General features: G+C 41.1%; 1 protein-coding gene across 1 annotated transcript; it reads left to right on the forward strand.

The window, feature by feature from the left end:
* mybpc3 (myosin binding protein C3) lies at positions 1-27,185 on the forward strand (the record flags this gene model as incomplete). The annotated part of the gene is made up of 32 exons (XM_079737230.1): positions 1-25; positions 2,237-2,506; positions 3,858-4,046; positions 4,365-4,439; positions 4,698-4,846; positions 4,934-5,051; positions 5,239-5,287; positions 6,373-6,405; positions 7,522-7,581; positions 8,330-8,353; positions 8,580-8,743; positions 8,831-8,963; positions 9,392-9,516; positions 10,128-10,233; positions 13,197-13,363; positions 14,695-14,860; positions 16,156-16,262; positions 16,434-16,463; positions 16,582-16,721; positions 17,055-17,132; positions 18,029-18,188; positions 18,382-18,486; positions 18,568-18,756; positions 22,837-22,971; positions 23,418-23,585; positions 23,886-23,974; positions 24,507-24,702; positions 24,813-24,952; positions 25,778-25,937; positions 26,151-26,287; positions 26,623-26,809; positions 27,121-27,185. 32 exons carry the CDS (start codon positions 1-3, stop codon positions 27,183-27,185), a joined length of 3,939 nt encoding a protein of 1,312 aa, XP_079593356.1.
* Positions 27,186-27,782: the final 597 nt, after the last annotated feature.

Below are 27,782 nucleotides of genomic sequence, written 5' to 3' on the forward strand. Positions count from 1 at the left end.
ATGCCAGAGCCAACCAAAAAAGCAGGTAAGTGTTGATTATCTTCCGCTGGTTTGAAAACAGGGTCTATGTTTTGGTTTTTAAAAGTTCTGTTTACTTTGCTGAGTTTCATAACAATTTATTTTTATGGATTTTTTTTACGGATTTTGGCTATATCATCGTCTATCATCATGTTGATTGTGAGTTGGGATATAGGCCTACACAATGTCAATGATATAAATAACATGATGTCATAGTCAACATATGAATGCTGCTTTAATCTGTTAAATACATGAGAAACCAAGAGGAAGGCTGTTAAGGATGATCGAATATAATTGCTTCCATATTCATTTATTCCTAAAATAGCCTGCAGTCAAAATATTTGGATTTCAATATATTTCATGTGATAATTTAGAATTGATTTGTTCTAAACAGTTTACAAAAAAAAAAGAAGTGTTATTTAGACAATTAGGATTGATAACACATTTATTTAAATTAATAAATATAAAAGATTATCTTTTTACTTTTTTGAGTCTGGGTGAGTTAAGGGATACCAAAGATTTAGATAACGGTGCTAATTTTAGAGTTCAAATAATTACCATGACCACAATCAGACATATAATGTTGAAATTCTAGAATTCAACCGTCAATATTTTCATGTTTGTCAATAAACAATACAATAACAAGGAAGGTGATCACATCACTATGTGATTCATCTTAAACTTATCCCAAGCATCTCTTGAACTCAGACACCTTCCATAAGTCCGGCCAGAGCCTCAAGTGGAACACATTGCTTGGTTGTACATAGTTTCCAGCATGTCTACATGTAAACAATGTAGCCCAATAGCATTCCAATGAAACAAAAGACTTTCATCATTTTTTTGTTTTTTTCCCGCTTGTGGAAATGCATCGTGTCGGTCGAGTGTGAAACGGATCGGATGACAGGGTCCAACACCGGTAGTCACTTCATTTGCGCTAAGACCTTCACCATTCAGTTGTTACTAAACAATTATGACCTGCTTAAACAAGCTTAACATTATAAATCCTACATTTCCACCAACGTTGTATGCTTATATAGTATTATATATTGTAGAATACTGAATTATCAGATTTTGTTATTGTCAAAAAAGACAGATTATGATCCACTGTATCACAATGTTTTACACAGAGAGGATACGGTTACAGTAACTATTAGGTTGGTAGAGGCCGGTCTAATTCTAAAACCAAAATGACCACAATTGAAATAACTTAAAAGGATTTTTACGAAATGATCATCTAAAAGATAACCGGCAATCTGAATCAAATAGCATAATGATGAATGAAGATGATAAAGAGAGGATAAAGATATATGAAAGGCTTCCAGGCGGCAGCCACATCATTCTTGTCAGTCTCCCAGAGTCAGAAAATAGATCCTCCTAATCCCCCCTGTGGTGGTACCTGTGTCTCTCATCTGCTCCACACATGTAACATGCTGCACCCACGGAGGCCTACTGTAAGCCTACACACATGCTACATCAGACTTTACACTTGTCCCATGGGGGTTTGTAGTCACGTAAACTGCCCCGTCTGTGGACTCTCAGTATTACTGTCATGTTTAGGATAGGATCGTATGACTTTTACTGACGAGGATCGGATTTTCATTGTTCAAATCTGAAAATTCTGTCTTTTACAATACGGCTTGGTGTGACGACATCTTCCATATACTTTGGACAACAGCTGAGTAAAAGGTGGTTTTATACAGCTGTTATCAGTTCTAATAATATCCTGACAACGGACACCTTGTCTCTCTTGTCATTCATGGGTTTCTTTATCCATATACATATATTTAGCACTCACATGTTTGAGGGTTGCTTTGAAGCTTAGTTATGTGTTCAGTGACAATGCAACAGTTTTGTTGAATTAACCAAGCTGACATGTTTGTTTGGAGTCAGATGTTTGATTCATGTTTCACTGAAACACTGTGATACAATGAATAAACTCTGTGAAACAATGGATCTATAGGAATTTGTCTGTATCAATATATGTATTTTAAGTTAAGTACAGTTTAGGATAAACATGTTAAGCTTTTATCTTTCTGTGTTTAATGTTCTGTAATAACTGAATGAATAGTTTCAATCAGAATGTTATTTGCTGACACCATTATTTTCCATGTATCTGAGATGTCAGACGATGTCAAACGAACAAAGACATTTAAATAAATAAACAAAATATATCCATGTAAAAACCTGAATTATGTTGCCCAACACTCCGATGCTGTAGCCTCTGCCTTTGTCAAGAAGCCAAAGGGTCAGGAGGCAGAAGAGGGCTCCTGTGTGGTGTTTGAGGCGGAGACGGAGAAGCACAACGCTAAAGTCAAATGGCAGTGCGGCGCAAAGGACATAGTCAACAGCAAGACACACGTAATCACTGCAGACGGAAACAAACACTCCCTCACCATACCAGCCGTCACCCAGGGAGATGCCAATGTCTATGCGGTGATTGCTGGGGGGTCGAAGGTGAAGTTTGAGCTGAAAGTTATAGCAAAGCCAGGTGGGAATCTTTGATGTTGCAGGTGTTTCTATTTTGGGAGCAGCACTTACTGACCAGAGCACTTTGTAAGCGGAACAAAGCACAAAGCACAAAGCAAGCATGGGCACTCAAATGTATTTATGTGCTGTATTTGATGTGTTGTTATTGCTTCACTCTAACCCACTTCTACACAGTTGGGATGTCTGGCATTGCATAGTGTGATCAAGTATGTGGACACGTTTGTTTTTTATGGGCGTATTAGCCACGTTGGCTTCACACATGGTCACATTTTCCCAAGCAATCCCTTTTTCTTATCAAAATATCTAAGCCGTGTATGCAAGCAAATAAAGTGACACTTATTCACACGCATACTACCAGCCACTCAGTGCAAAGTATTACCATCATGTGTGCCTATCGAGAAACCTCAAAGCGCAGCAAGAACAGATCTGTGAAAAAGCGAAAACCAGAGAGCAAGAGAGACATCTCATAAAGGATCTAAGGACAGGTTTGGTTTGATAGGCCCACCACCACCACAGTGTGACGTGTATCGTTCGAAACCCTTTGTGTGACCTTGGTCCGAAGCAGGGCAGATTATTTTCTCATGAGTAACCACCACTTCACTGTGCCCCGGATAGGCCGGAGAGCAGACACCTGATAACACATGGAAACTCAGCCTGATAAAAACACAAATACACACCGTGATAAAGTAGAGAAAATATGCCAAAGGATATTTGAGCTTCTCCGTCACAAGATTATGAAGTATCTTGAATAGATTACGCAGGTGTTTGTCTTGGACCTCAAAGAGTGATAGCCTGCCGTTCTGTTTGTTTATTGAGACTGCAGACTGAGACTGGGGGGGATGGGAGTTTAACACGTGTGTCTATTTTGCATATAAATACATTATAGGTGCTGTAGGTAAGATGTAAGAGCTGTAATGTGAGCGTTGAGTGAAAGGAATACCATAGCCATCTGTCAGCTGTTTATGAGTGAAATGCACTGTGAGAATGTCTCTTGTGGGTGACTGCAGCTGCCTCTGTATGGGACAATTACAATTTTAGACCTCCCCAAGTGAATTACAGACCAATCAGGGGAGCTCTTCTCTGAGCGGTTCATCCATCATTCCCTGTCATTCAGATTCGCGCACACAGCACAGTAATCATCCCAAAGGCGGAGAAGGCAGGGTTCTTTTGGATTGCTTATTTTGTCTAAAGGATGTTAATGTATTTTCAACTCTCAAATCGTACCTACAGCACCTTTAAGATCAACTAACAATAGAAGTATTCCTCACTCCCTGTATCTCCCACCTATCTTCAGAAATGAAACATATATTTTACTTGCCGTGGCTAAAGATTTTGCGTGTCTTGTGGGACAGGCGATGGGGTACCGGACACCCAGAAGCCCCCGGCTACAGCTGATGTCCCGGGGGATACGGCAGCAACTGGGACCCCGGCAGGAGAGGGGGATCCGAGCGCTGGTCCGGTCCCTGCACCGGCAGAGCCCCCGGCAACGGCAGAGCCCCCGGCAACGGCAGAGCCCTCATCCCCGGCTGCACCCGCTGAGGGTGGGCCGCAGCGCACATGCCACTCGACAACATCATTCATTCATTCATTCATTCATTCACAAAGAAGAAATAGGAAATCAACCTATTTTTCTAATTGTTTTCTAATATTGAAAACTGGTTATCCCAAAGAAATGTTCTTTAAATTCACGAATACTCAATAAATACATATTTAAGTAATTTAACCATTTTACACTATGCCCGGACATTCTGTAATGAATCACTGTCCAATAACAAGATCTTCCTGACATCCTTTTAAGGGAATTCATGTTCTTATGATCAACATCTGAATGATAATAGCTGTTTTCTGAAACTTGACAGACGCTCAGCCCGACACCAGACAGGATCTGACTGGTCTGTTCACAGAGAAACCGCAGAGTGGAGAAGTTACCGTTGGTAAGACAGAAGTATAGGTATAAACTGTAAATGATATATAAAGATTAGATTTATCGGAAGGTATGGAACTGTAAGGAACATTTTTTTATAAAAATTGCATAAAAATATGAATTATATATATTAATAGCTGACAACCAGAAACCCTAACTGCAGTATACAAAATCAAAACACTTATCGTTGGCTAAATTATATTAAAATATTAATTTGAATGTGCAGATGGGCTTGACAATTTTGGTAAAGGATGTTTACTTCATGCAGGTAAGACCATCACGTTTGTGGCCAAGGTGCACCTTGGCACGCTGTTGAAGAAACCAGCCGTCAAATGGTTCAAGGGGAAGTGGATGGACCTTGCGAGCAAGTGTGGGAAACACCTGCAGCTTAAGGAGACATATGATCGGAAAACCCAGGTATTATTCCATGCAGTGAACTTTTAATCTATCAAAAATCTAATGACAGAGTCTATTTTGTCTATGGAGTGCCTTTCTTTGTTTTAGATCCATACCTTTGAGATGCAAATTGTAGAGGCCAAGCCCAACTTTGCAGGGGCTTACAGATGTGAGGTGTCATCCAGGGATAAGTTCGACAGCTGTAATTTTGATCTGATCGTACACGGTAGGCCTACCTTTGACTCGACCAGGTTTCATGTCAGCAACATCATGATTTATTGTTTGTTTCACAAAATAAAATCAATACCATATTTCAATACAATTCAGATGTATCTGGAAACAATGCAAATACTATTTGTGATCTTTAATCAAAATATAAATTATTTTGAAGATATATTTTGAATGCATTTCAGAGGCCTGTGCTGTTGAAGGCTTTGACATCAGGGCAGCTTTTAGACGCACGTAAGTTTATTTTTCTTCATTATCTTTTGAATTACTTTTGAATCAACACTTCAAAACCGTACAGGTTAGAAGGTCACTGTTAAGAGGCAAAAGTAGTGCATTTGATAAAAAACATTTAGAACTTTGGAAGTTTAGAAAGTTTTTCGATATTATAAATTATGTTGATTGAGTCAATACAATTACTTCGACTAATTTAGCCTAAACTTCCAATGCTTATTGGGGTCATTGTATGGGAGCCTTTTAGATCAGTAGAAACCTTACTTTTTTTAGCTTAATGTGTGCTCTTTGTGAGTTAAAGATGCTGTTGACTAAAAATAATTGTAAGAGATCGCTTTGGAATAACCAACTTTTAAGCATTGATTAAGCAGTAGTAATAGTGAATACCAATTTTTTTAAGCTTTGTTCATGCATGAATATGCATTAGTAAGCTATTCATAGTCAGTTTGTTTTAGTATTTTGTTTGAGCTTATCTAATACTATCATACTAAGCCACATAAATCACATTTAAAGGATAGAAATGCCAAAAGTAAAATCTTGATTGATCAATTCAGGTAGTTTGAAAGCATTAGTTAGGTCAGCTCATCTAAAGGGAGGACTATCAATGGCTTACTTAGCATTTATAAATTACATTTGAAGGTTGGAAATGCCTAAAGTATCATTGCAGCAGTATTATCAACTAAAAAGGAGTCACGAATTGCAGAATTATTGTTCATAAAGCAAAAATTATTAATATGATATAAAATGAAGAACTTTGCCCATCAGTATTTCAATATTATACATAATGTTGTTTGCAGTATTAGTGACAGAAACAAGTAAAAAAAAGTTGGTAATTTATTAATTTACACTATTTTCTCATTATCTTATTTATAATTGATATGCATTGTTTACTATTGATTATTTATTCAGGAACAAGGCTTTAGAAATGCTGAGTTCAGTATGAATTCACAATTAACTTCTTTATTCATACCAAGTAGCAATTATTCTAAAGCGCTACAGATTGTAGTAGTGGTGGTACCGTGTGACCTAGTTGCAGTAGACCTATTACTGCATTGTGAATGGTAAGTAACTATGGGAATGCTTATCAGGAGTGAAGCGAAGAGAAGCGGAACTTCATCAAGGTAGAAATGGGGTTTGTTGCAACAGTGGAGCTCTCATACCCAAACACTGAAAAACGCTGCTGACACAAAAGGAAAAGAGATTTCAGTTCCTGCTCTTGCAGTGTCATCTTCTTCAATCCTTCATTGGAGTCAAACAGAAACAGTGTTTGGATTGATGGAGCCTCTTACCTGCTGATTTTTGGGAAGAGACAATAGAAGATCAACAGAAGTGTTAGTAGCTAGTTTTAAAATCCATAAAGACTAATGGTACGATATTTTGTGCCCAACCTCTGCATTGTGGCACTGTTTGTTCAAGATTGAATAAGGTTGGCCTCTATTAATCGTAACGGGGTGTAAATTTGGCCATTGTATATGGCTTATGTTATGGTAAAAATAATGGTAACAATGACTAGATGGTACTTCACCTCTCCCAGGTCTTCTGCTGTGTCTGAACCCAAAACAGCAGACTAAGCTGCACAAAACACCCTGGAAGAGTGAGTGTTGGCCTTTGTTTTATGTCTACTCCTCCTCCTCCTCCTCCCCCTGGAGTTTTCAATGTGATAAGTTTACAGCCCTCCCACAGAGAAAGTAGTCCAGTTGTGGCGCATCGTAACATTAGCACTCCCAGGTCTGATCTTGATTGCCTGCCCAGATCAAAGACAGGAGATTAACTCATTATCACATTAATGTCCTTGCCTTTATCTTTCATCCCAGTGATCTGAGTGGAGCAGACGTTTCACACTGGGATTGAAACCAGGTGCAGTCTTTAACCTTGAGTGTTGTTGTTTGGCTCTCATTTGGAGGAGGATGTTGTTGCTGCTTTTGCCAGGAATATACAGGAAGCAACATTCTGGCAAATCAGACCCACAAGTTTGTTTAATCTACACAAATGTTTTAATTTGTACATTTTACGAAACTACAATGTACAAATGTATTTGGATGGTTTGTTCATTCTTATCTAAGGCATATGAAGTCGCATTAATGGAATGAAGTAGTAATCACAAAATTGAAAATAAATTGAATCTAAAGTCTTGGTCTTCTTTTTCGTGAACTGAAATCTATGTTTGTGTACTGGTAATAGCCCATTGTATGTGTGTAAAAGGCCTTTGGGTTCATTCTGCTGCTGTGTGTCTACAGTAGCATTGATGGGAAAGAGGATTCGGGAGAGCTGGACTTCAGCGGCTTGCTCAAGAAGAGGTAAGTGGTTCAGAAGTATACGATCAGTATATGGACATGTGTACTAAATGTTCTCCCGTTATGAATTGCAATCTCTGTTTTTCTCTCTCTATGTATCTTGGAACTCTCCAGAGAGTAAGCTTGTGCTCTTTTTATTAACACACTGGAGTTCATGTTTTCTGGCACAATTTTAAAGTGACAGCATGCTTCTCATTTTGAATTGTCAGAACATCAGGCATCAATACTTACAGATGGCATGATCTTGCAGGATTATCCTCCGGCACCTTCCTAACCTCAACTAGAATTAACAATATCATTATACATTCTTTTTGAAATTGTTAAGACAATTGTAACATTGTCTTATATTTAACTCTACCATAATATTTGCACAACTCTTTATACCAAATGGCTGTTTGGTATAAACGCCATTTGGTATTTTTAACACTTGAATTGACTCCACTTGGATCTACTACGATACATTTATTATCTAGCTGCAATCGCTTGTGGATATTTTTCTATTTTATATCAATCACAAATTATTTAAATTCACTGGTGTGTGACACACCATAAAAAAAATGTATATCGCAACTTGTAATTTATGCTTGATTTGTCTATTTTTCATTTACAATCTGTAACCTTTGACCACTAGATTTCTAATATGTTGCTGTGTTGCTACAAAAGCTTTTGAAATTATCTTGATTGTTGTGCTTTGTCCTAATCTGTCTGGTTTGTTTTTACCATAACTGCTACTTGGCTTTGGCTTCTGCAGCAGTTTTGTAAAACCGTTGAAAGGGTAAGGAAACGCTGAAACTATCGTCATGATGCCTTGTTCTTATGTCTTTGTGGCTGGGCTATCTTAGAACAGAGCAACTACTTTTAACTATAGTTGGATGCAGCTGTAAGGATTTTGTATCAATACAATCGCTGTGTTACATGCATTTTTAATGCTGGCAAGTTGCTTATTAATGTCGTCCTGTAGGGGCTTGAGCAATGAATTAACGAATGCATGCGTATCCCAGGGCTACGCAGGCGAACACAGGGCCTGATGTGGACGTCTGGGAGATTCTCAAGAAGGCCCCTGTTACAGATTATGAGAAGATTGCCTTCCAGCACGGCATCACAGACCTGCGGGGCATGCTCAAGAGACTGAAAAAGATGAAGAAAGAGGAGAAGAAAAGTGAAGGTTGGTACTGGAGTTGTATGGAATGACCTTTAACTTTATTCCAAAAAATATATATAAGTAAGGAATTTAATTCTGTTGATATTTTAGCCTTCAACAAGAAGCTGGATCCTGCCTACCAAATAGAAAAGGGCCATAAAATTAAGTTAGCCATTGAAGTGACCGATCCAAACGCCTTGGTGAAGTGGATGAAGAATGGACAGGAGATTCAGCCCACTGGAAGGTCTGCCCACACGCTATGCATGGAAACAAGAAAATTATTTACCCAATTCAAAAAGATGGAAACAACTTAATAATAACTATGCTCAAAGTATGAGTAATGTTTTGTTCCCTTCCCCTCTCGTCTCTCCTATCCTGTGACTTCTCCTCACAATTCTCCTCCTTCCTAAATTTGTTGGACTTGCTTCATTGCCATTCGATTACATCACTAGCAAGTAAGTATTCACGTAGTCAATGATTAATTTAGCCAAGCCATGTTTCGCTGTTTCCAAAGTGTTTTAAAATTCATTTTCCATCGCCTGAGAACGGTTACTAAATAGTCTGAAACAAATTAAAACACAATAGAGAATATATTATATCTCTACAATATATGATATCATTGTATGACGTATTACACTCTGAAATAAAAATCTGTTCCTGTGAACTGTGGAGGTACATCTTCGAGAGCGTTGGCAACATGCGCTACCTCACCATCAACCACTGTTCCTTGGCTGACGACGCAGCCTACACCTGCGTGGTGGGGGAGGAGAAGTGCACCACTGAGCTCTTCGTCAAAGGTACATATTCTAAACATTGAGTAAAACTAGACAGGAGCCATTGAAACACCTGGCTACAAATGTTAACCTTTAGGTGTTTGCCCAGCTATAACTCTATATGAAGGGCCATGGTCAAGGTGTCTTATCTTGACTAGTTTAGTCTACTACCTGTGCCCTGAGACGTAGATATATAGAAGATGGCGTTGACTGCTTTAACGCTGTATTTGAGAGGCCAAGACTTGCCTGTAAACAAATACAAGTTCATAGGGTAGCTCCTGTTTTTCTGGATCTAAAGCACTAAAATCGTAACATTTCTCTAATGATTTCAATGAGTCGTTGTAGTATGTGAATGAACTTAATTAATGTTTAATTAATGTACCCTTATTGTAAAGTGAAGTGCTTTTTTATCGCAGCTCCCCCGTTTAAATCTATTTGTTAGCAGGCTATTCTTTGCCTCTCCAATATGGCGTCCACGTTGACGTATGTTCCATGTATATATATATATATATATATGTCTATGTATAAGTAGCAGACCCATGATGAGTGTTATGAGTGGCCCCTGGGTTGGTCCTACAATGACACTTTCCATTTCTGAGGAGGTGCAACATGCTGTCTGTGTGTGATGTGTCCAGAGCCTCCCGTAACCATCGTGAAGGACCTGGAAGATCAGATGGTCATGGTGGGAGAGAGGGTGGAGCTGGAGTGTGAGGTGTCCGAGGAGGGAGCTCCTGTCAAGTGGTGAGGAACGGCGCCGCTACAGCCTGATATTTAACGAGCAAACCTCATGCTATGCTTTCGTTCTGTGAAAGGGTTGCCACATGTTTTAATGCCAGTGACCCACTGGATGAACTTTTGGTCTCGGACCCAGTTTTAACATACTCGTTACATTTTCGTTATAATTATCTAAAACATGCTTGGACGATTAATATTTCCCAAAATATATCAATACTTTTAGAATTAAGACATCATCAAATGAATGATGATCAAGTGAAACAGAGGAGAAAGGAATATGAATTAAAACAATAGGATAGCCATCCGGTGGGCCACTCAGTCCCGTGCTTGGGTCCAGAGCCGCTGTGTGGCCACCCCTACTCTGGGATGAAGGATCCGCGATGACGGAATAATGATTCGGGGCGTTATTGTGCATTAAATAATCTTCCCAGGTATGACACATATAACGCCAGCCCTGTGTTTGTAAAATGAGATTCCCTTGCTGCCATAAGGTAGTTTGAAAAAGCCAAGCATTAAAACACAGCTTAGTGGTGTGTGTCTCTACAGCAGCTGTGGACTAATAATAGATTTATATCATTAATGCAACTCGTATAACACAAGCTTATCAATGGCATGAAATCATACTGGAAGCATTACTTACACACATGATATAGTTAGACAGCATGTGTGGAGAATACAGGAAAAACAGGGTTAGGGTTAGTGCCATGTCTCTTTTCAAGAAAGCTTTGATACATCTTTAATAGCAATTAACACACTGTTTCGGCTGGGATTATAACACTATGAGCTTTTAACAAATGTGTTTTGGGCTGAGAGACCCGTGGTAACTTTGTCATACTTTTTTAGTACCGTCGTTGACTATGAACGTTATAATGAGCGAAGTGGTATCTGGAATGAGCTACACACCGTGACGTTATACCTAAAGTGTCAGAGAAGATTAACCTTCACTCGGCCGTGGACATCAAAATAATCCCCTGCTCAAATGGAGCTTCACCATCCACAAACATTGTTGGGTTATGCCAAAGGGGCAAAGAAGCTTAACTTTCTTTTGGACGTCGCTGCCCAGAGAGATTTCTATTGTCATACATACTACAAGGTTTAAAGTTCCGAACTTTCTCACTGAAGTAGCGGCCCAGAGAGATGTCTACTCCTCATACATACTAAAAGTTGTAAAAAAAGCTCAAAGGAGACATATTGTGGCGTTTTCACAACAAGTGAACATAGTATTTGAGTTCCAGAAAACATTTTTTTGAAGCTGTTTGCTGGAAATAGCTTTTAGGAAAAAGAATCTCGCCTACCGCTATTCCCCTCTGTTTCAGTCTCTTCAGAATGTGCTGTTTCTGGTGTCTGTAGCTTTAATGCAAGTGAGCTGCTGCCCATTGACCAATGAGCTGTCAGACTGAACCACAGCATGGAGGAGAAGGGATTGTTGCCGTTTGCGGACTCCTGGAGCTCTATATCTGTATAATATAATATAATATAATAATAATAATAATAATATTATATATGGGTATTTATATAATATTATATCAAATATCACGGCCAAAAGCTATGTGCGCCTCGGATGATATTATGAATCATAAAGACTGCGTCTGACGTCTCTGGTACTTCCACAACAAGTAAAGACTCGTAGTGGGAGATATCTCGGCCATGGTTGAGAAGAATTGGGGGAAAGGAACGTTGGCCTTGACTCTCTGAAGTGCATGAACCGCGACATGGAGGAGAAAGGGATTGTACTCCGGGAGCTGAGATGCCGAACTGCCGCCGGAGCTGCCCCGCGCCGGAGCTGCCGGACTGCCACCAAAGCTTCGGCGGCAGTCCGGCAGCTCCGGCTTGGTACTCTGGGAGCTGAACTGCCACCGAGGCTTTTCGGCTGCTTCGGTGGGTATCCTCCGGGAGCTGAAAAGTCTGGCAGGGGTAGCTCGGCGGCAGTCTGGCAGCTCAGCTCCGGGAGTACAATCCCTTTCTCTGCCGCCGGCAGAGAAAGGGATTGTACTCCCGGAGCTGAGCTGCCAGACTGCCGCCGCCAGAGCTGCTCGTCTGCTGGTCCACAAAATCGTAGCTATGCTCTGATTGGAGGGGAGTGGGTAAGTGGGAGGTAATATTCAACTGTGTCCCCTTCCTACGTAGGAGGGGGCGCCGAAAACTCGCTCGTTTGGTAACTGTAGGCGGGATACTTTTTAGAAATGCATATCTCACTCAGAAAATCATGTACAGACTTTTTTGTATGCGTTTGGGGGCACTAGAGACCCAAAACAACACCCCAAATCCCAGGAAAAGTGTTGTTTTCATAATATGTTCCCTTTAACTTTCTCCCTGACGCCGCTGCCCAGAAAGGCTCTAGTCGTCATACTAAAAGGTTTAAAGATGCTTAACCTTATCTCGGATGCCGCTGCCCAGAAAGAGCTCAACACGTCAACACACACCTCGCCGTCATTGTCCCGCAGACAATGACGTTTTTGTAATGTTTTCTCTGGATGACTTTAATGGTTTTAAAAGTCTTATTTTAGCTACAGTGATGAAATGGCAGAGATCACTATGTTGAGGATCATATAAGACCTCTTACCACGAAAAAATATATATATATCAGAAAGATAGAAAGACTGAGCTATGAAAGTAGGCACATTTAGGCCTATATTCATTTTATTTTTTTGTAATTGCTTTTATACTTTAAGTGTTTGGTTCCAAAACTAAAAATGCATATACAATATATACAGCTGAACTTTTGTAACCAACTAAAGGTGTTCTCTCTGAGGTCCAACTGCTGAACTCTATCTGTCATACCCAATTTAAAGCATAAGGTATATATATATATATATATATATAGACACATATACAGTATGTCTATATCTAGATGTCTGTATCTAGATATAGACATATTTATATATACAAAGATATATATATCTCCAGTGAACATTAAAGTTATATATATACACACATATTCAATAGTTGATTTGTTTTTGATTTTAAAGGGAGAAAGATGGTGTGGAACTGACAAGAGACGAGTCATTCAAGTATCGCTTTAAGAAGGACGGCCTGAAACACATACTGATAATAAACGAGGCTACGAAAGAAGACTGCGGCCACTACAGAGTCAAGACCAACGGAGGAGAGTCAGTAGCAGAACTGATGGTGCAGGGTAGGTATTTGTGGATAATTATTAACATTGAAGCACATAATTCAACTGGAAAAGACATTCAAAAATATATTACGAAGATAATCTTAATTTAGAAATTGGGGAGAATGTATATTTTTTCTAAAGTAAGAACAGTTTTTTTATTATTGGAAGATAAGCCATACTAAGTCACATATTCAAGTCCGCCAGCCACTGGTTATTCCAGTGGCCATGATGATTACAAACAGTACTTTGCCAAGGTTACAACACATTGAAGGCCGGCTAAAGTTAGCAGACATATTCCATGGCTGTAGTTCTCTGAACTCACGCTATTATTTATCCTTACCTAGCGCCTAGTGAACCATTCAAGTGGTTTCCACACTCTTTGTTATAAAGTGTTATAAAAAAACAACAACCAAGGGCCAAAATAGACCCTTACTTTTTACAATCAGAGTTTACATGTTTTCTAAATGATGATTTATGATCAGTTTGATATTAAAAATGTTGAATATTTATTTCTAAATATGATTAGTTTACCATGATCCCTTCAGAGACAAGCAGGGTATACAGATAAATGTCCAAGGTCATACCTTATTACAATCAACGTTATGACTATTCTGTCTGAAATTTACATATTGTTTTAAGCCCTAACCCTCTAGTACCAATTCTATTATATTATAAATTATTCAGCCAATTTCCTAACCGTATAAACAAAATTTGGTATGTACAAATATTTGTAAACATTTTGTTTTATCTTTAATGACGTGACAGCATACACAGGGTATAGGGTACACATATAGTATATTTGAGTATCGAGTGTATCATGGTGTGAACACGTAGGCATCCCCATTGGGCTGTAGCACAGAGTCTCCTCTCCCTGTCCTGAATTCAGTACAAATGATCTGGCTGACAATCAGACTCTGAGTCTGCCAGCCAACCAACCAGCTGACTATGCACAGCTCGCTGGCCTCCTGTTGCCAGGCCTCTAACAAGCTCCTGTAACATTCAGTTCCTGTACATATATAGGGTACACCCTTGCGTCTATGTAAGTGCTGCTTTGATTCAGGAGTTCATGAATACATCAACAACGCTGTTGAAGTTCTGCTGCTATATTTGTTGCCACAAATCAGAAAAGTGTTGATACCCTACTATCTGTTGCTAGGATACAGCAGAGTACAATATTGGCTGTGTTATACCTTATGCTGCGCTCCTACTCCCACACACACACACACACACACACACACACACACACACACCTCAGTTAATTTAATCCAAATATATACTTGACATACCCCTGCCACCCTACATCAAAATCCCAATGCTCAATTGTAAACATTGCTTTCTACCCCGCCCAGAGAAAGACCTGGAAGTTTACCAGAACATCGCAGACCTCACCGTGAAGGCCAAGGAAGAGGCGTTCTTTAAGTGTGAGGTATCTGATGAGAAGGTGAAGGGAACCTGGTACAAGAACGGTGTGGAGGTCAAGGCAAGCTCCAGAACCCATATCACTCACGTTGGCAGGTGTGTGTGAAGGGGGTAAAGTACAAGAAGGCCCTATAAAAAGGTGCTGTAGGAAAGATTGAGGAGCTATTATTGGAGTGTCATGTGTTAACATGGAATACAGCTATCCGTCAGCTATTCTTGAGTGAAACCGCTGTTAGAATATCCGTTTCCAGTTGTCTGCACCTACCTCTGCAGGGGCCAATTTAGATTTTAGACCTCTCCCGCTAAATTTCTAACCAATCAGGGTATCTGTTCCGGGATTGGTTCAGGGGACTCATCTTGATTGGCCTTCACAGGTGCGATAAATGCAACACTTCTCGATAGAGGATAAAGACAAAATGCACTGTGTTTTTTGGATTCGTTTCTAAACCTTATGCTCTTCAGTTCTATTCTGCTTGCTCTCTCCTACCTACAGCACCTTTAATGTAAAAGTACTTTATTGCTGTATGTTATCTGCTAGTATGGGCCCTGACCCATGTGTGGCAAACCACCTTTATCACCCACCTTTCTCTGTTCCCGATGTTTTTTTTCGGAAGGTTTGCTTCCATATTTAAAGGAAAACCAAAACCCCTGTTTTGGTTGTATTGGTTTGAAATCTCTTACTAAATCGGCCATAAGTCTCTCCCTCAGTATCGATGGCTCCACTGTCCACCCATCCTCTCACATCCAAAACCTCTGTGCCATCTTTGACCCAACCCTCTCATTTGAACCCAGTTTCTTCTTCTACCTCAGAAACATTGCTCCCATCTGACCATTCCTCTCCTTCTCTGCTGCAGAAACACTCATTCATACTTTCATCCCCTAGAATTACTAACAGAACTATTGCAACAGCTTCCTATATGGCACATCCGCCTAAGTCTTCAATTGATTATAATTCAATAAATTAAAAAAATTAAATTACGTTACAATTATTATTATCATTAATAATAATAATGCATGCAATAGCATGTGTTTAACCCACAGGGGGCAATTTGAGTAAAAATTTACTTCTTATCTTAAAACACCTTCTACATTTAAGTGGAGATTAGGCCCAGGACCACTTCCCAGCACTGCTATGTAACCCATTATTATCACTTTACGTTCCAAAATAAGTTGTTTTATGTTTTGGTTTTTCATCCCAAGCTCTGAGCTTTTTGTCACATGCCATTTGAACACAGAAGAATCGGAAACATATACTACCTGATATTAAATTAAAACATGTGCACGTCCTCCATTGACTACCATAGTGTACATGTGACTCCCTTTAGAATGCTGAGGCTCAAAAGCACTGACCAATGTTGCAGATATTTCCTATTGACCTTTAACCTTTACAGGATTCACAAGCTGACCATCGATGCTGTGACCCCCGAGGACGAGGGAGACTACACATTCGTGCCAGAGGGCTACGCTTTCAACCTCTCTGCCAAACTCAATTTCCTGGGTAGTCAATTTATTCTATAGCCACTATACATTAAACAAAATAGATTTTTTAATCAATTTCGAACAATACTTAAATTTCATATTACCAGTAACGATTATTCTAATAATTTTCTGGGTGATCTGAAGACTAAAATTACACATGTATCTCCTTTTATATGTATTCGTCTTTAAGAGGTGAAGATTGATTACGTTCCACGGCAAGGTATACCATAAAAATTTCATTTATCTTTATTTGTTATTTGATGAAAAGGAAAACATTCTAATTGAAATTATTTTATAAGAAGGACAGCTTTTTAAATGTCTTGGCTCATTGTCCTCAGATCCCCCAAAGATCCATCTGGACTGTATGGGCCGCAGTGCGGACTCTACCATTATAGTCGTGGCTGGCAACAAACTGCGGCTGGACGTCCCCATCACTGGTGATCCGTCCCCAACAGTGATTTGGACCAAGGGAGGGAAGGTACCATAATCACATTGTTTGCCCTACTTTGGTCAAAGCCCTAAAACCCAATTTGAACTGATCCAGAGTCTAGTAGGTAAAGGCTGTCTGTGAATTCTCAAGGTTCATAAATACAATTAACCAGCCTTAACATGAAGCTGGCTTCAAAGTAATTATAATAATGAATGTTATACTACTTCCCAACTAATATATATAATACTATATCTGGCACAGTAACATAACTCATTGGTACTTAATAATCTCAGAACTGTGAACAGGTAAGAGACCACTAACAGCTAAGAAGAAAAAGATGTTCTCTTTCTTCTGTTACCGCTTTGCTCTGCTCACACGTAGGCTAGTGCTGCAAAGCCAGAGGATGCTGCAAACAAAGGAAAGGCCCCCCTCTCTTGGACCGTGAACGAGCTTGGGAAGGTAAGCTCTATCTAGATCTGGCTTGAGCTTTGACAGGTCTCTTAGCCTTGTGCATGTGCCCACTCCTCAGTTGTGACTCCTCACAGTATCTGGATACCAAAAAAATGCACCTGTTGCCGTTTCAATTTTTTTTCTCATTTGTTTATGTAATTTGCCGGCATATCACTTTTGAAAACCCAGTACCCCCACAATGCATGTTGAATGTCCCGGCAACCTTAAACAAACAACTTATTTCTTTGCTTTCTGTGCTTTACTGGGATCTCAAATGTAGGCACCGGGCGACGAATGCTAACCTCTATGTTTCCTTTCGTAATTCATGTTGAAGACAGCATATTGCATGCCTTGCCTGGATTCTGTCCTGTATTTAGATCACCACAGAGTACTGGAACAAAATGAAAGTCATGCATGTAGCAGTGAGCTAATTCCATCAGACCAGGTAAGAGCATGTTCTGAATCTCCCTTCGGACACACACATGTCACAGAGGGAACTCAGAGGTGGACAGTAAGTACGTCCAACGTGTTGACTAGTCACTGACTAATGCTGCCGATGGTTCTGCATTTTGACGTTAAAACGATTGACCTGAAACGATTGCGTTTCAGGCCATTTCTTAGTCGTAGATCCCTCCCTTTTTAAAAGAGCTGGATTCAAAAGTATAATGTCATACTGGAAATATTTTGAACCCCTAGGCTTTAATAAAGCAGCACGTGGTGGGTGTATTAGCGGTTAAGGATACTCAACATAAACTGTATGAATTACTGACCCTTACTAGCACAGAATCTGCACGGGTCCACCAGCTTTGTCGTGGTGGAGGTTACTATGATGCGTGGCTCATCAAGGCATGGCGGTGTTGGGACTAAAGAGGGCAGCACTGAAGTCTGTGTCACGGCCGGTGCAGGTGGTTTCAGAGGGAGACGGGAGGGTTCACGTGGAGAGCACCATGGGCCACTGTGTGTTCACCATTGAGGGGGCGGAGAGGCAAGACGAAGGCGTCTACTCGGTCATTGTTCGCAACCCGGCCGGGGAGGACACCGCTGAAATTAACGTCAAAGTTGTCGGTAAGAAGGAGTTCCCCCCCCCGCCCGAGACCCACACACTCACACGTTCTTGCTTAACAAAGCAGTTTTAAGACCAGATACATACACCCCCCCCCCCCCCAACATAAACGATAAACGAATACCTATGATAAATAATGCAGTCAACCTGTCTCTGATATTCTAAGTTGTCCTAACATCCACATGCCCTCCCCAGACGTGCCAGACTGCCCCCTGGCCCCCAGGGTGCTGAGTGTGGGCGAGGACAGCTGTGTGGTCCAGTGGGATCCCCCTGCGTTTGACGGGGGTCAGCCTGTCATCGGTAGGAACACATGCCGGAGGAACAAGCAGCGTTTCTTCTCTGATCAAGCCAGCGCTCATTAATCACCCGCTCTGTCAACAGGCTACGTGCTGGAGAGGAAGAAAAAACAAAGCTACAGATGGATGAGGTTGAACTTTGACCCCTACCCCGACACAACCTTCGAAGCCAAGAGGATGATCGAGGGCGTCGCCTATGAGATGCGGGTCTACGCTGTCAACGCCATCGGCATGTCGCGCCACAGCGCTGCCTCTCAGCCCTTTGTACCAGTCGGTGAGTCTCTTCATGGCACTCAATCTTCGTCCACTATGACACTTTCAACAAACGTACACTCTGGCTCAAGCAGAACAATCTTACTGCAGGTCACTTATTGTATTGGTGCACTGCAAGATTAAGACAAAGACAGTGACCGTTGGTTAAGGTGTAAGGGTGTGGCAAGGTGGATGATACATTCTGTCCCATTGTGGAACAGAAGGTATGGGTGATCTATTAGAAGTTTCATCGGGCGAGGGGCTTTTATTTGAGTGTCAGGGGGTGGACACAATTACGCTTGTGTTCATTTCAGGTGCTCTTAAAGGATTTAGCAGCTTACAATGTCTATTTGGAGATGTAAATCTGAGAAGATTTTTGTTTAACTCACCCCCTGTCTGAACTTGAGAGGTTGGTGAGCCATTGACATTGGTTACATTCCAGGGTAGTTTAAATGTTGATGATGATACTTACATGTTCATAGACACATAAAATATACTACTTATGGGAATCCTTCTCATTGCTGGCCCCTTTGGCCGGTATGTGAACTGTAGTCTGCTCGAAGTTACACTCAAACTAGCACTGGAGTGTGAGCTCTGTGTGTTGAGACGATCATAAACTAACGTTAGTTTTAACCATGACTAAAGGTTGAAATTGTAAAAAATCAGAAAGAATTTATATTTCTGCCATTATTTCAGCCTACAAGCTTTTCTGGGTAATGGAGAGAGTCAGCGAAAGGTCACATGTTTAAGGGTTTTTTACACCTTAACTTATTTGCTATTTAAATGATTGATGCAAGTAAAGATCCTACGCTTTGTCCCTTTCAAAAATCTATACCCTTACTCAAATGAACGCTTCATTTGAAGTACATTCATGTATGTGTGCCTGTGTGTGTGCTTGTGCATGAGTGGTTGTGGTTTGCGCACACATTTTAAATTAGGTTTTATCGATCTTTTGCTAAGGAAATTAAAGCATGATAGTCTTAAAATTAAGGTCTCCTATCTGAACAAAACTGACCCTGCAAATATATAATTTGATAAAAATGCAGGGTGCGTACATTTACGTCTATTATCCCTATTTGATAATAATGCTATACGCTCTACTGGACACGTGGGATGGCCAAGTAAGGTTTGCTATAAGGCTGTAAGCATCTGTACCAACTCAAAAGCACCTTTCTCTTGTGACATGTAACATGACATGCAACACATTGAAAGTGAACATAGACACAGCAGCTCGATATAAAATGGTGTTTGTGACAGACGCCCCTATAAGAGAGAAGCTTTCAATCATCCGTTAACTTTCAATTTAGTTCTATCATCCGGAAAGTGTTAGTGTTATCTTCAATGTATCCCGGCAGCCCATCTCTCCTAAGACAGCTGATTAGGGAACCATCCACGGCATCCTTCTCTATAAATAATACAATGTTAGCATGCAGCTCACCCAGCTGGACCTTGAGCCTTGCTACTACTGGGAGAGGAAGACAATAGGGAGGAGGGAGAGAGAGAGAGAGAGAGAGACAATCGAGTAGAGCAAGGTGCGAGGTAAAACACTAAGCCCAAGTACGCAGACAAAGTTTGAGCAGCAGAAGCAGCAGCAGCCCTAACTAAGCTAGTAGGATGACGAAGCCAAAGCTCCCGATGACAGCCGAGAAGAAGCCAGTGGCAGAAGAGACACCCCAACCACCACCAGAAGATCCCGAGAAGAAGGAGAAAGAGAAGGAAGATCTAGACCTTGCAGCCCCAGATAATGGAACAGAGGGAAAGTCTGCTGAGAAGATGGATCTCGAACTTGAGGCCCAAGACGGTGGAACAAGGGGAGAGTGTGTTGAGAATGAGGTGCGGCCAGTGGAGGGTGCTCCTGGAGAAGAAATCTCTGTCCCAGCTGCGGGGGAGCCTACAGCACCATCCAATGGAGAGTCAACGGAGCCTGAACCTGAGCAGGAACCTCAGCAGGAACCTGAAGCCGTTTGCAGTAGGCTTCTTTTGATTTTGAATTCTGTTGTGGTGGCAGTTGGATGTTATTCTGTCAGCTAAAAAATAAACAAGAAAAATGTAATGGTAATATAAGTAGTTTAAGTTAGGAATATAACTTACTTTAAATATGAGTAAATAGATGTGCTTCTATTGACAATATGACTCAAAGAAAAAATATTCATTATAAGATAACAAATATTTAAACTTGACGAGATTGGCGTGGCCTGTACAATAAAGCAAATACAGTCTGTGTAATATTTAGTTATGGGGAAATAATTTGAGGTAAGGCTGGATTGCATAGAAAACCCTTCAAATTTGAGCAGGTCAACATTTGACTTAATCTCTGTGAAACAAGTATGAGTTGGTAATATAAGTATTTATTGTAAGTTATACCTCATATTACCCCATGGACATTCTTGTCTGCTGTCAAAACCTGCATGTAAACCTTTGAGCCGTCAAACACAAGTAATTTAGTTGGATGGTTAAACCATGTGTCAAGGAAGAGCATGCAAAAGACCTTCAGCATATTTCTGGATTTGGGTAGTGCCAGAACTTTCTGGGCTGTCAACGGGTCAATGAGTTGAGCCATGAACTGGCAGTCATAAAGTTGATATATTTAGAGAAGTAGTGACAAAAATAGTTTATTATGCAATTTGATAACCTTGGGAGACAAAAACATCATGACCCGACCGAGAAGAATGTAATTGGTCAACAATTGGTCAACTGAGAGTTAAACCAGATTACTGACATAATCATAAGCAGAAGACTCGAACACGTCATTGCCTACCCAAAGCTATGCAGCAGATTTGAATGCATCAGCCCAGCTTGGAGGTGCACCAGGATGAGTCCCAGTGGTGCCGTCTGGACCGCTGGCTTTCCTCAAGACCTGCTGTGTCCATGGTGGCTCAAAAATCTGCTTGCTTCCACAACTCTCCAGCACCGGCACAACATCCATCTGTCTATAACCATTTCTAATCCAATAATGTTGCATAATAATGATCAAAGATGAGTTACCCAAATGTCTTTTTCCCTAGACACATAACCTCCAGCTCCTCTTGGGGAACACTCATTTTTCAAAGCCTAGTCGGGAGCCATGAACAGCAGCCAGGGGGTCTTTAATCAGACAGAACATGCAGGATGTATTGTTAAAGGATACCAAATAAACTCAGCTGGGAAGCATTCAAAGATAAGGAGAAGTGTCTATACTTTTGAGTTCCTGGATCACCAAATTCCTCAGCCTAGCCAACCAAGACTTAGTTCTCCAGGGGAACAAAGTCAATAGCTTTCTCCAGGTCAACTACAGGCTATTGTAATAGTTTCATTTTGGATACCATCTTTCTTCAATGATCGAGAGCTTTTTTTTGATAGCGTTAACTTTTAGTAATCAAAAAAAGGAAACAACCTCACCAGTCTTACTTCCTCACTTTTGGTGACGTTTATGTGATATAAAAGCGCCTTCAAATTAAGAACATTTCTTTAGAAGCTATCAAAATTAAAAGCTGCATCTAGGCCACTCGACCAATCAGAAATGTTTTGCAAAAGTCCCTGGATCTTAATTCTAACCCTAGTCCCTTTCGAGGACAAATTCCTCAGCCCCTGTGATTGTCCAGACTGTCACTAGAATCTAAAGATTCAATCCCCTGTTCCAGAGTTCCGACTGTATGAGTTTTCCTTCCAACACACTGGCATGTGTTTTTGCCTGAAAACTTGCATGACCGAGAAAATCCCAAAGCAACCAAAGCACTGGCAGGCTTTTGAAACTTCCTGGCAGCTGCATGCAAGGTCTAGAACATGCTCCTCTGGTGATCCATGTCCCGTCTCCAAACCTCTTCCGGAGGTGAGAGTTGAGACATTCCAAGCAAACCCTCCCTGTGCACTGTGGCTTACTGAATCTGTCCGACAGTTTTCACCACCATCGGATACAACTCACCAACAGATGGTTATTACATTGTTTTACAGCTCTGCTCCCCTCGGCACTTAAGTGTCTGCAACAAGTGACCTCAGGTCTGATGAAAAATATATAGTATTAAGTCGATCCCCTCTTCTTATGTTCAACATTGGTTTGCAAACTCGTGTTTGTTTTGAACAAACAGTCAGGGTATGCATTAACATTTGTTCTGTCTTCCCCTAGCTCCTACTAGCGAGCCCATTGGGCTGTGCATTGATGACATAAGCAACACCACCATCTCGCTGAAGTGGAGGACGCCTGAGCGGGTGGGCGCAGCTCAGCTGGAAGGATACGGGGTTGAGTACTGCAAAGAGGGCAGTAAGTACCCACACCATAACAATTTGATAATGGGGGGGGGGGGAGCAAGACAAGGCAAGGACATGACCTATTACATGTGAGAGAAACAACTTTAAATTACAAAATGATCATGATCATACCCTTCAGTCTGGGAACAGGCAACATTAGCCCTGACAGCATTAGGTTCTGCCAGTCACCTATTTAGAGGAGGCTTTTGTCTGGATACCATTAGCATGAGAGCTTTTATGATGGTAAGTGCATTAAGTGGGTTTCAAATTGCCTGCATGTTGGAGTTTGATAGGGATTTGTGAAGCTAAGACACCATTTTGTGTTGTTACCTTCCTGACCACACGTATAAATCAGATATCATGAAAATCCATTTGCAGTAAAAGCCTTGACATGATCTCATTCGCGTTCGACTCAAGAGTTAAAACCGACCGCCTTCTGTTTTGATTCTCTTATCACAGCAGATGAATGGGTGCCAGCCTTTGAAGGTCTGATTGACAGAAACTCTGTGGTTATCAAAAATCTTTGCACTGGAGATAAGCTGCAGTTTCGTGTGCGGGCCTACAACATGGCTGGCCCTAGTCCCCCCGCCAGGCTGGCCCAGGCGGTCAGCATCCAGGAGATCATGCGTGGGTATTTCTGAAATGATATCTGAAACTATTTAGTATTCACAGTAAGGTTTATTTTTCTTCTTGTAATAAACGTAAGGAAATCTAACCAGGTCAAAGATAGGTGTCTCTATAGATGCTTTTCATAGAGTAGAACACTGTGTTTGTCCTGCAATGACACCTCTTGGAAAAGGGTCTATTCAGGTTACATACATATCTATATAAATATACATCTATATCTAGCTGGGGACTTTAACCTTGTATGCATGTTTCTGTGTTGAATATGTATAAATGTTCTTCCTCTTCCCATGGCCTGAACAGAGCGGCCCAAAATCTGGATCCCTAGAAACCTTCGGCAGACTCTGCTTAAGAAAGTTGGAGAGAGCATCAATCTTGTGATTCCATTCCAGGTACACTTTAAACTGAGTCAAAAAGCCAGCTGAATCCAATTCCAATTAAATTTTTATTCCAGTTTAATAAATCTACTCAGGAGTACCATATTTTATCTAACATCGCTCATTGCAGCTATTTGAAATTGCACCCCAAAATTCGGGGGGTTTGCTTTTCCTTAAACTTGTCTTTGGTCGTCAGTTTATGTCAAGTGGGCTAGCTACGTATACGAAAGATACAATCAAATAAATGTCCCCAATATGGACCAATTAACATGATCCAAGAATATCGTCCTTGTGACTCAGTTTATTGAATTATATTGTTCATTTTATGTCATGGTTTCATCTTAATATAGGCATATTACGCTTATTTTGTTTACTCATTCTCATATATTGACGACATGCTTACGTCATGCGTTTATCCTCATGTTTTGATGTTATAATGATGTCCTATGTTCATCCTCATATACATATGTTATGTTGATATAATGTGTTCATCCGATATACGGATGTGATGCTGACATAGTGTGTTCATCCTCATATATGGATGCAGGGTAAGCCAAGGCCCACGGTGAGTTGGAGCCGTGATGGCGAGCCCCTGAAACCCACAGAAGTCAGTCTCCGCAACAGCGAAACAGACACCATCCTCTTCATCCGTATGGCGGAGAGGACACACTCTGGGAAATATGATCTCCAGGTGCAGATTGAAAACGTTGTAGACACAGCCAGCATCAATATACAGATCGTAGGTGAGGACTACTGAGGCAGACGGGTTTCAAACTTGGTGACGGAAAACTTGGTACTAAAGTTTGAAGTTATAAATGTCCTTTTTAACAGGTTACACTTTTGTTTCGGACAGATCTTCCAGGATCCCCTCAAGACCTTAAGATTACGGACGTGTGGAGCTTTAACGTGGCAATTGAATGGAAGGCACCGAAGGACAATGGAAACTGTGATATTATTGGTTACCTTGTTCGGAAGGCCGACAAGAAGACCATGGTATGAAGTATCCCGGGTTACCCTTTCCAGGCACACATTCAAATCCATCTTTAGATCATTCTTGAAAACTAACACTAAGACAAGACATTTACTGACAGCCTTAAGACAACCGGGTATGTCAGTAATACTTGATGTATTTCTTGAAAATATCAAGCGTACGTATCAATGGCCGCCCTTATTGTAGCAATATCTATCCTGCTGCTCATTCACTGTTTGAAGCAGTGGCTTGTTTGGTTTTCTCTTGGGACGCTTTCCATTAACCACAATCGGCCTCAGGTAGCTAACTCCCCATTATACAGACCAATGGGTCATATAAATATATGTACACAGAGTGCGAGAGGGAATGCGGCCCGGCCACCAAGGGATATTTTAGCCTCCCTTGTGACAAATAACTACACGGCCCTCCCTGGGGGCCAGGAGAAGTGATGCATTCTGGGTGTTGGATGTGTTGGATGTGAGATATTAAACCAACACCTTCCCCAACTCGCTTGACAGAGCACAGAGCCACCTGGAATGCCCTAATCATAGCCTCATAGCCCTGACCCCACATTGGCTGACTGTCCGATCATACAGATCTTTGTCCTCCTCTCCTGATAATACCCCTGGTCATGTTTCACTACTTCATTCTTAGGTTCACTTAATTTATCCTGCACCCCAGAGTAACAAGTGTGTGTGTGTTTGTGATTATCATGTTACAAAGAGCATTATCTGTTGAATGTAAGGCATGACAGGAAGTTCTAAATCGATCATGCTGTTTTATCTGCATTAACAACATTACACGTTGTGAATATAAATTAAAATACAGTCATGTGGATTCTTGAACAGGAGTGGTTCACAGTGTTTGAGCAGCACAGACGCACCAACTGTGTGGTGTCTGACCTGGTCATGGGGAACGAGTACGTTTTCCAAGTGCTTGCCATAAACCAGGTCGGCCCAAGCCCAGAACCTTGCAACTCCAAGGACAGCGCCTACATCGAGAAACCAGGTGGGCATTGTTGCACATGGACCAACGCTATCAATCACAGGTTCATGCTCTCTTCATGATGAGATGGACGCCTTGTTCACCACTGTTCAATATTAATGAACTCATTCGTAACTTAAAGTCATGTGTGGACTAACTCTAGCTCAACATAGAGCTGGACATAGTGAGGGCCAAAACAGACACATCATCCCCAGGTTTTCACTTCTTTCTCTCCAGGTAGCCGCTACAAGTCCCCAAACTACAAGCAGCATGACTTCTCGGAGGCAGCTAAGTTCACCCACCCGCTGGTCAGCCGCTCTGTGATAGCGGGGTACAATGCCACGCTCAGCTGCTCCGTCAGAGGGATCCCTAAGGTACTACTTTGGTACCATCCATCCTCTGAGGATTACAAATCCTCCTTTCTCTGATTTGGGGGATCTGAACTGTGTCAGGGGAGAATGTGAATCAAAGGTTATCCTCATCAACCAATGATTATGGTGCTTGATGTCCTATCCTAAAACATTACAAAACAAAAAGATGAATTGCCACTGGTCCCTGATCCGTGATCCAAAGGACTTCTACATTTATTAACGTGTGAATGCTACTCTTTAGCTTATGTTAGGCATGCTAATGACATGTGATTTCAGGTTAATTGTTACGTCTATGGCAACAACGACTTGATATGTAACAATAGTTTGTGCTTCATCAGCCCAAAGTGACCTGGTACAAAAACAAGATGGACATCTCCAACGAGGCCAAATACAGAATGTTCAGTAAGCAAGGCGTCCTGACCCTGGAGATACGCAAGCCCTGCACCTTTGACGGGGGTGTCTACACCTGCAAGGCGGTGAACGACAGCGGCGAGGACGTCGTGGAGTGTAAACTAGAAGTTCGCTGTGAGTATGACATGAGCAAAGCCAACCTCTGCCTCACACCGGTGAAACCACCGAGACGGAACCACCACGCCCCGAGCAAAAGGGGTGAGGCTACTGCGCCCTGCTTATGCATCTCAACCTGTGTTGACACGCTGCCTCAGAGGAATCTACCACTGATCCGCCGATGCCTTCTCCTCCTTTACTTTTTCAATGAGGTTGCTTTCACCTATAACTGCTGTGTTGAGTTTAAGTCCGACTTGAATATGTTGGGTCCACTGTGACCATCGCTTGTGGCCATTTATCAATACACACCTTACTGTCTTGTCTTGCAGCTCAAATCTATAAAGAGGAAAAAAAGAGAGAAGAAATAAAAGAGAAATGTGGAGGATCTGACTGAAGAAGACGCTGGGATTTCAGGGCCAAGTGGGCAAATGTGTTCAAGATAAATACAATGATATCCCTGGTATTTTTGTCACATTTTGTGTTTTGACCACTTACCATTTTGTGTGACCTATTTAGCAATAATGAGAACTGTTTGTCTCAGTCTTATTTATCATTCGGCTGGTTTGTGGATTTTTGTTCTGGCATTCAGTATTAGTATTCAGAAATAATAAAAACATCTGTGAAAACAGTAATTAAATGCATTCAATCCTATGTTATACTGCTAAAAAGTAGGTATACTGATGTGTTGACAGCCAGTTGGTTGTGATGCAACCTAGAAGCCTGGTTACAAATCTTGCTTACGACACCTCACGACAACCTAAACCTAAGCCAATATTATTGTCATGTTAACAGCGTATACAGTTATGATTACATTTAGGCCCTCTAGAGATGGTTTGGTTTAGGTTACAGACTGTTTAGGTATTATCCGAGGGATGGTTACGTTCAGGTTTGATAGTTTGTTAGAGATGGTGATGTGTAGGTATTTAGTTAAAAGGTAGTTAAGTTTAGGTACGAGGCTAAAGATGGATATGTTAATGTGATTACGTTAGAG

Source organism: Pollachius pollachius (genome assembly GCF_949987615.1).
Source record: "Pollachius pollachius genome assembly, chromosome: 5".
NCBI lineage: Eukaryota > Metazoa > Chordata > Actinopteri > Gadiformes > Gadidae > Pollachius > Pollachius pollachius.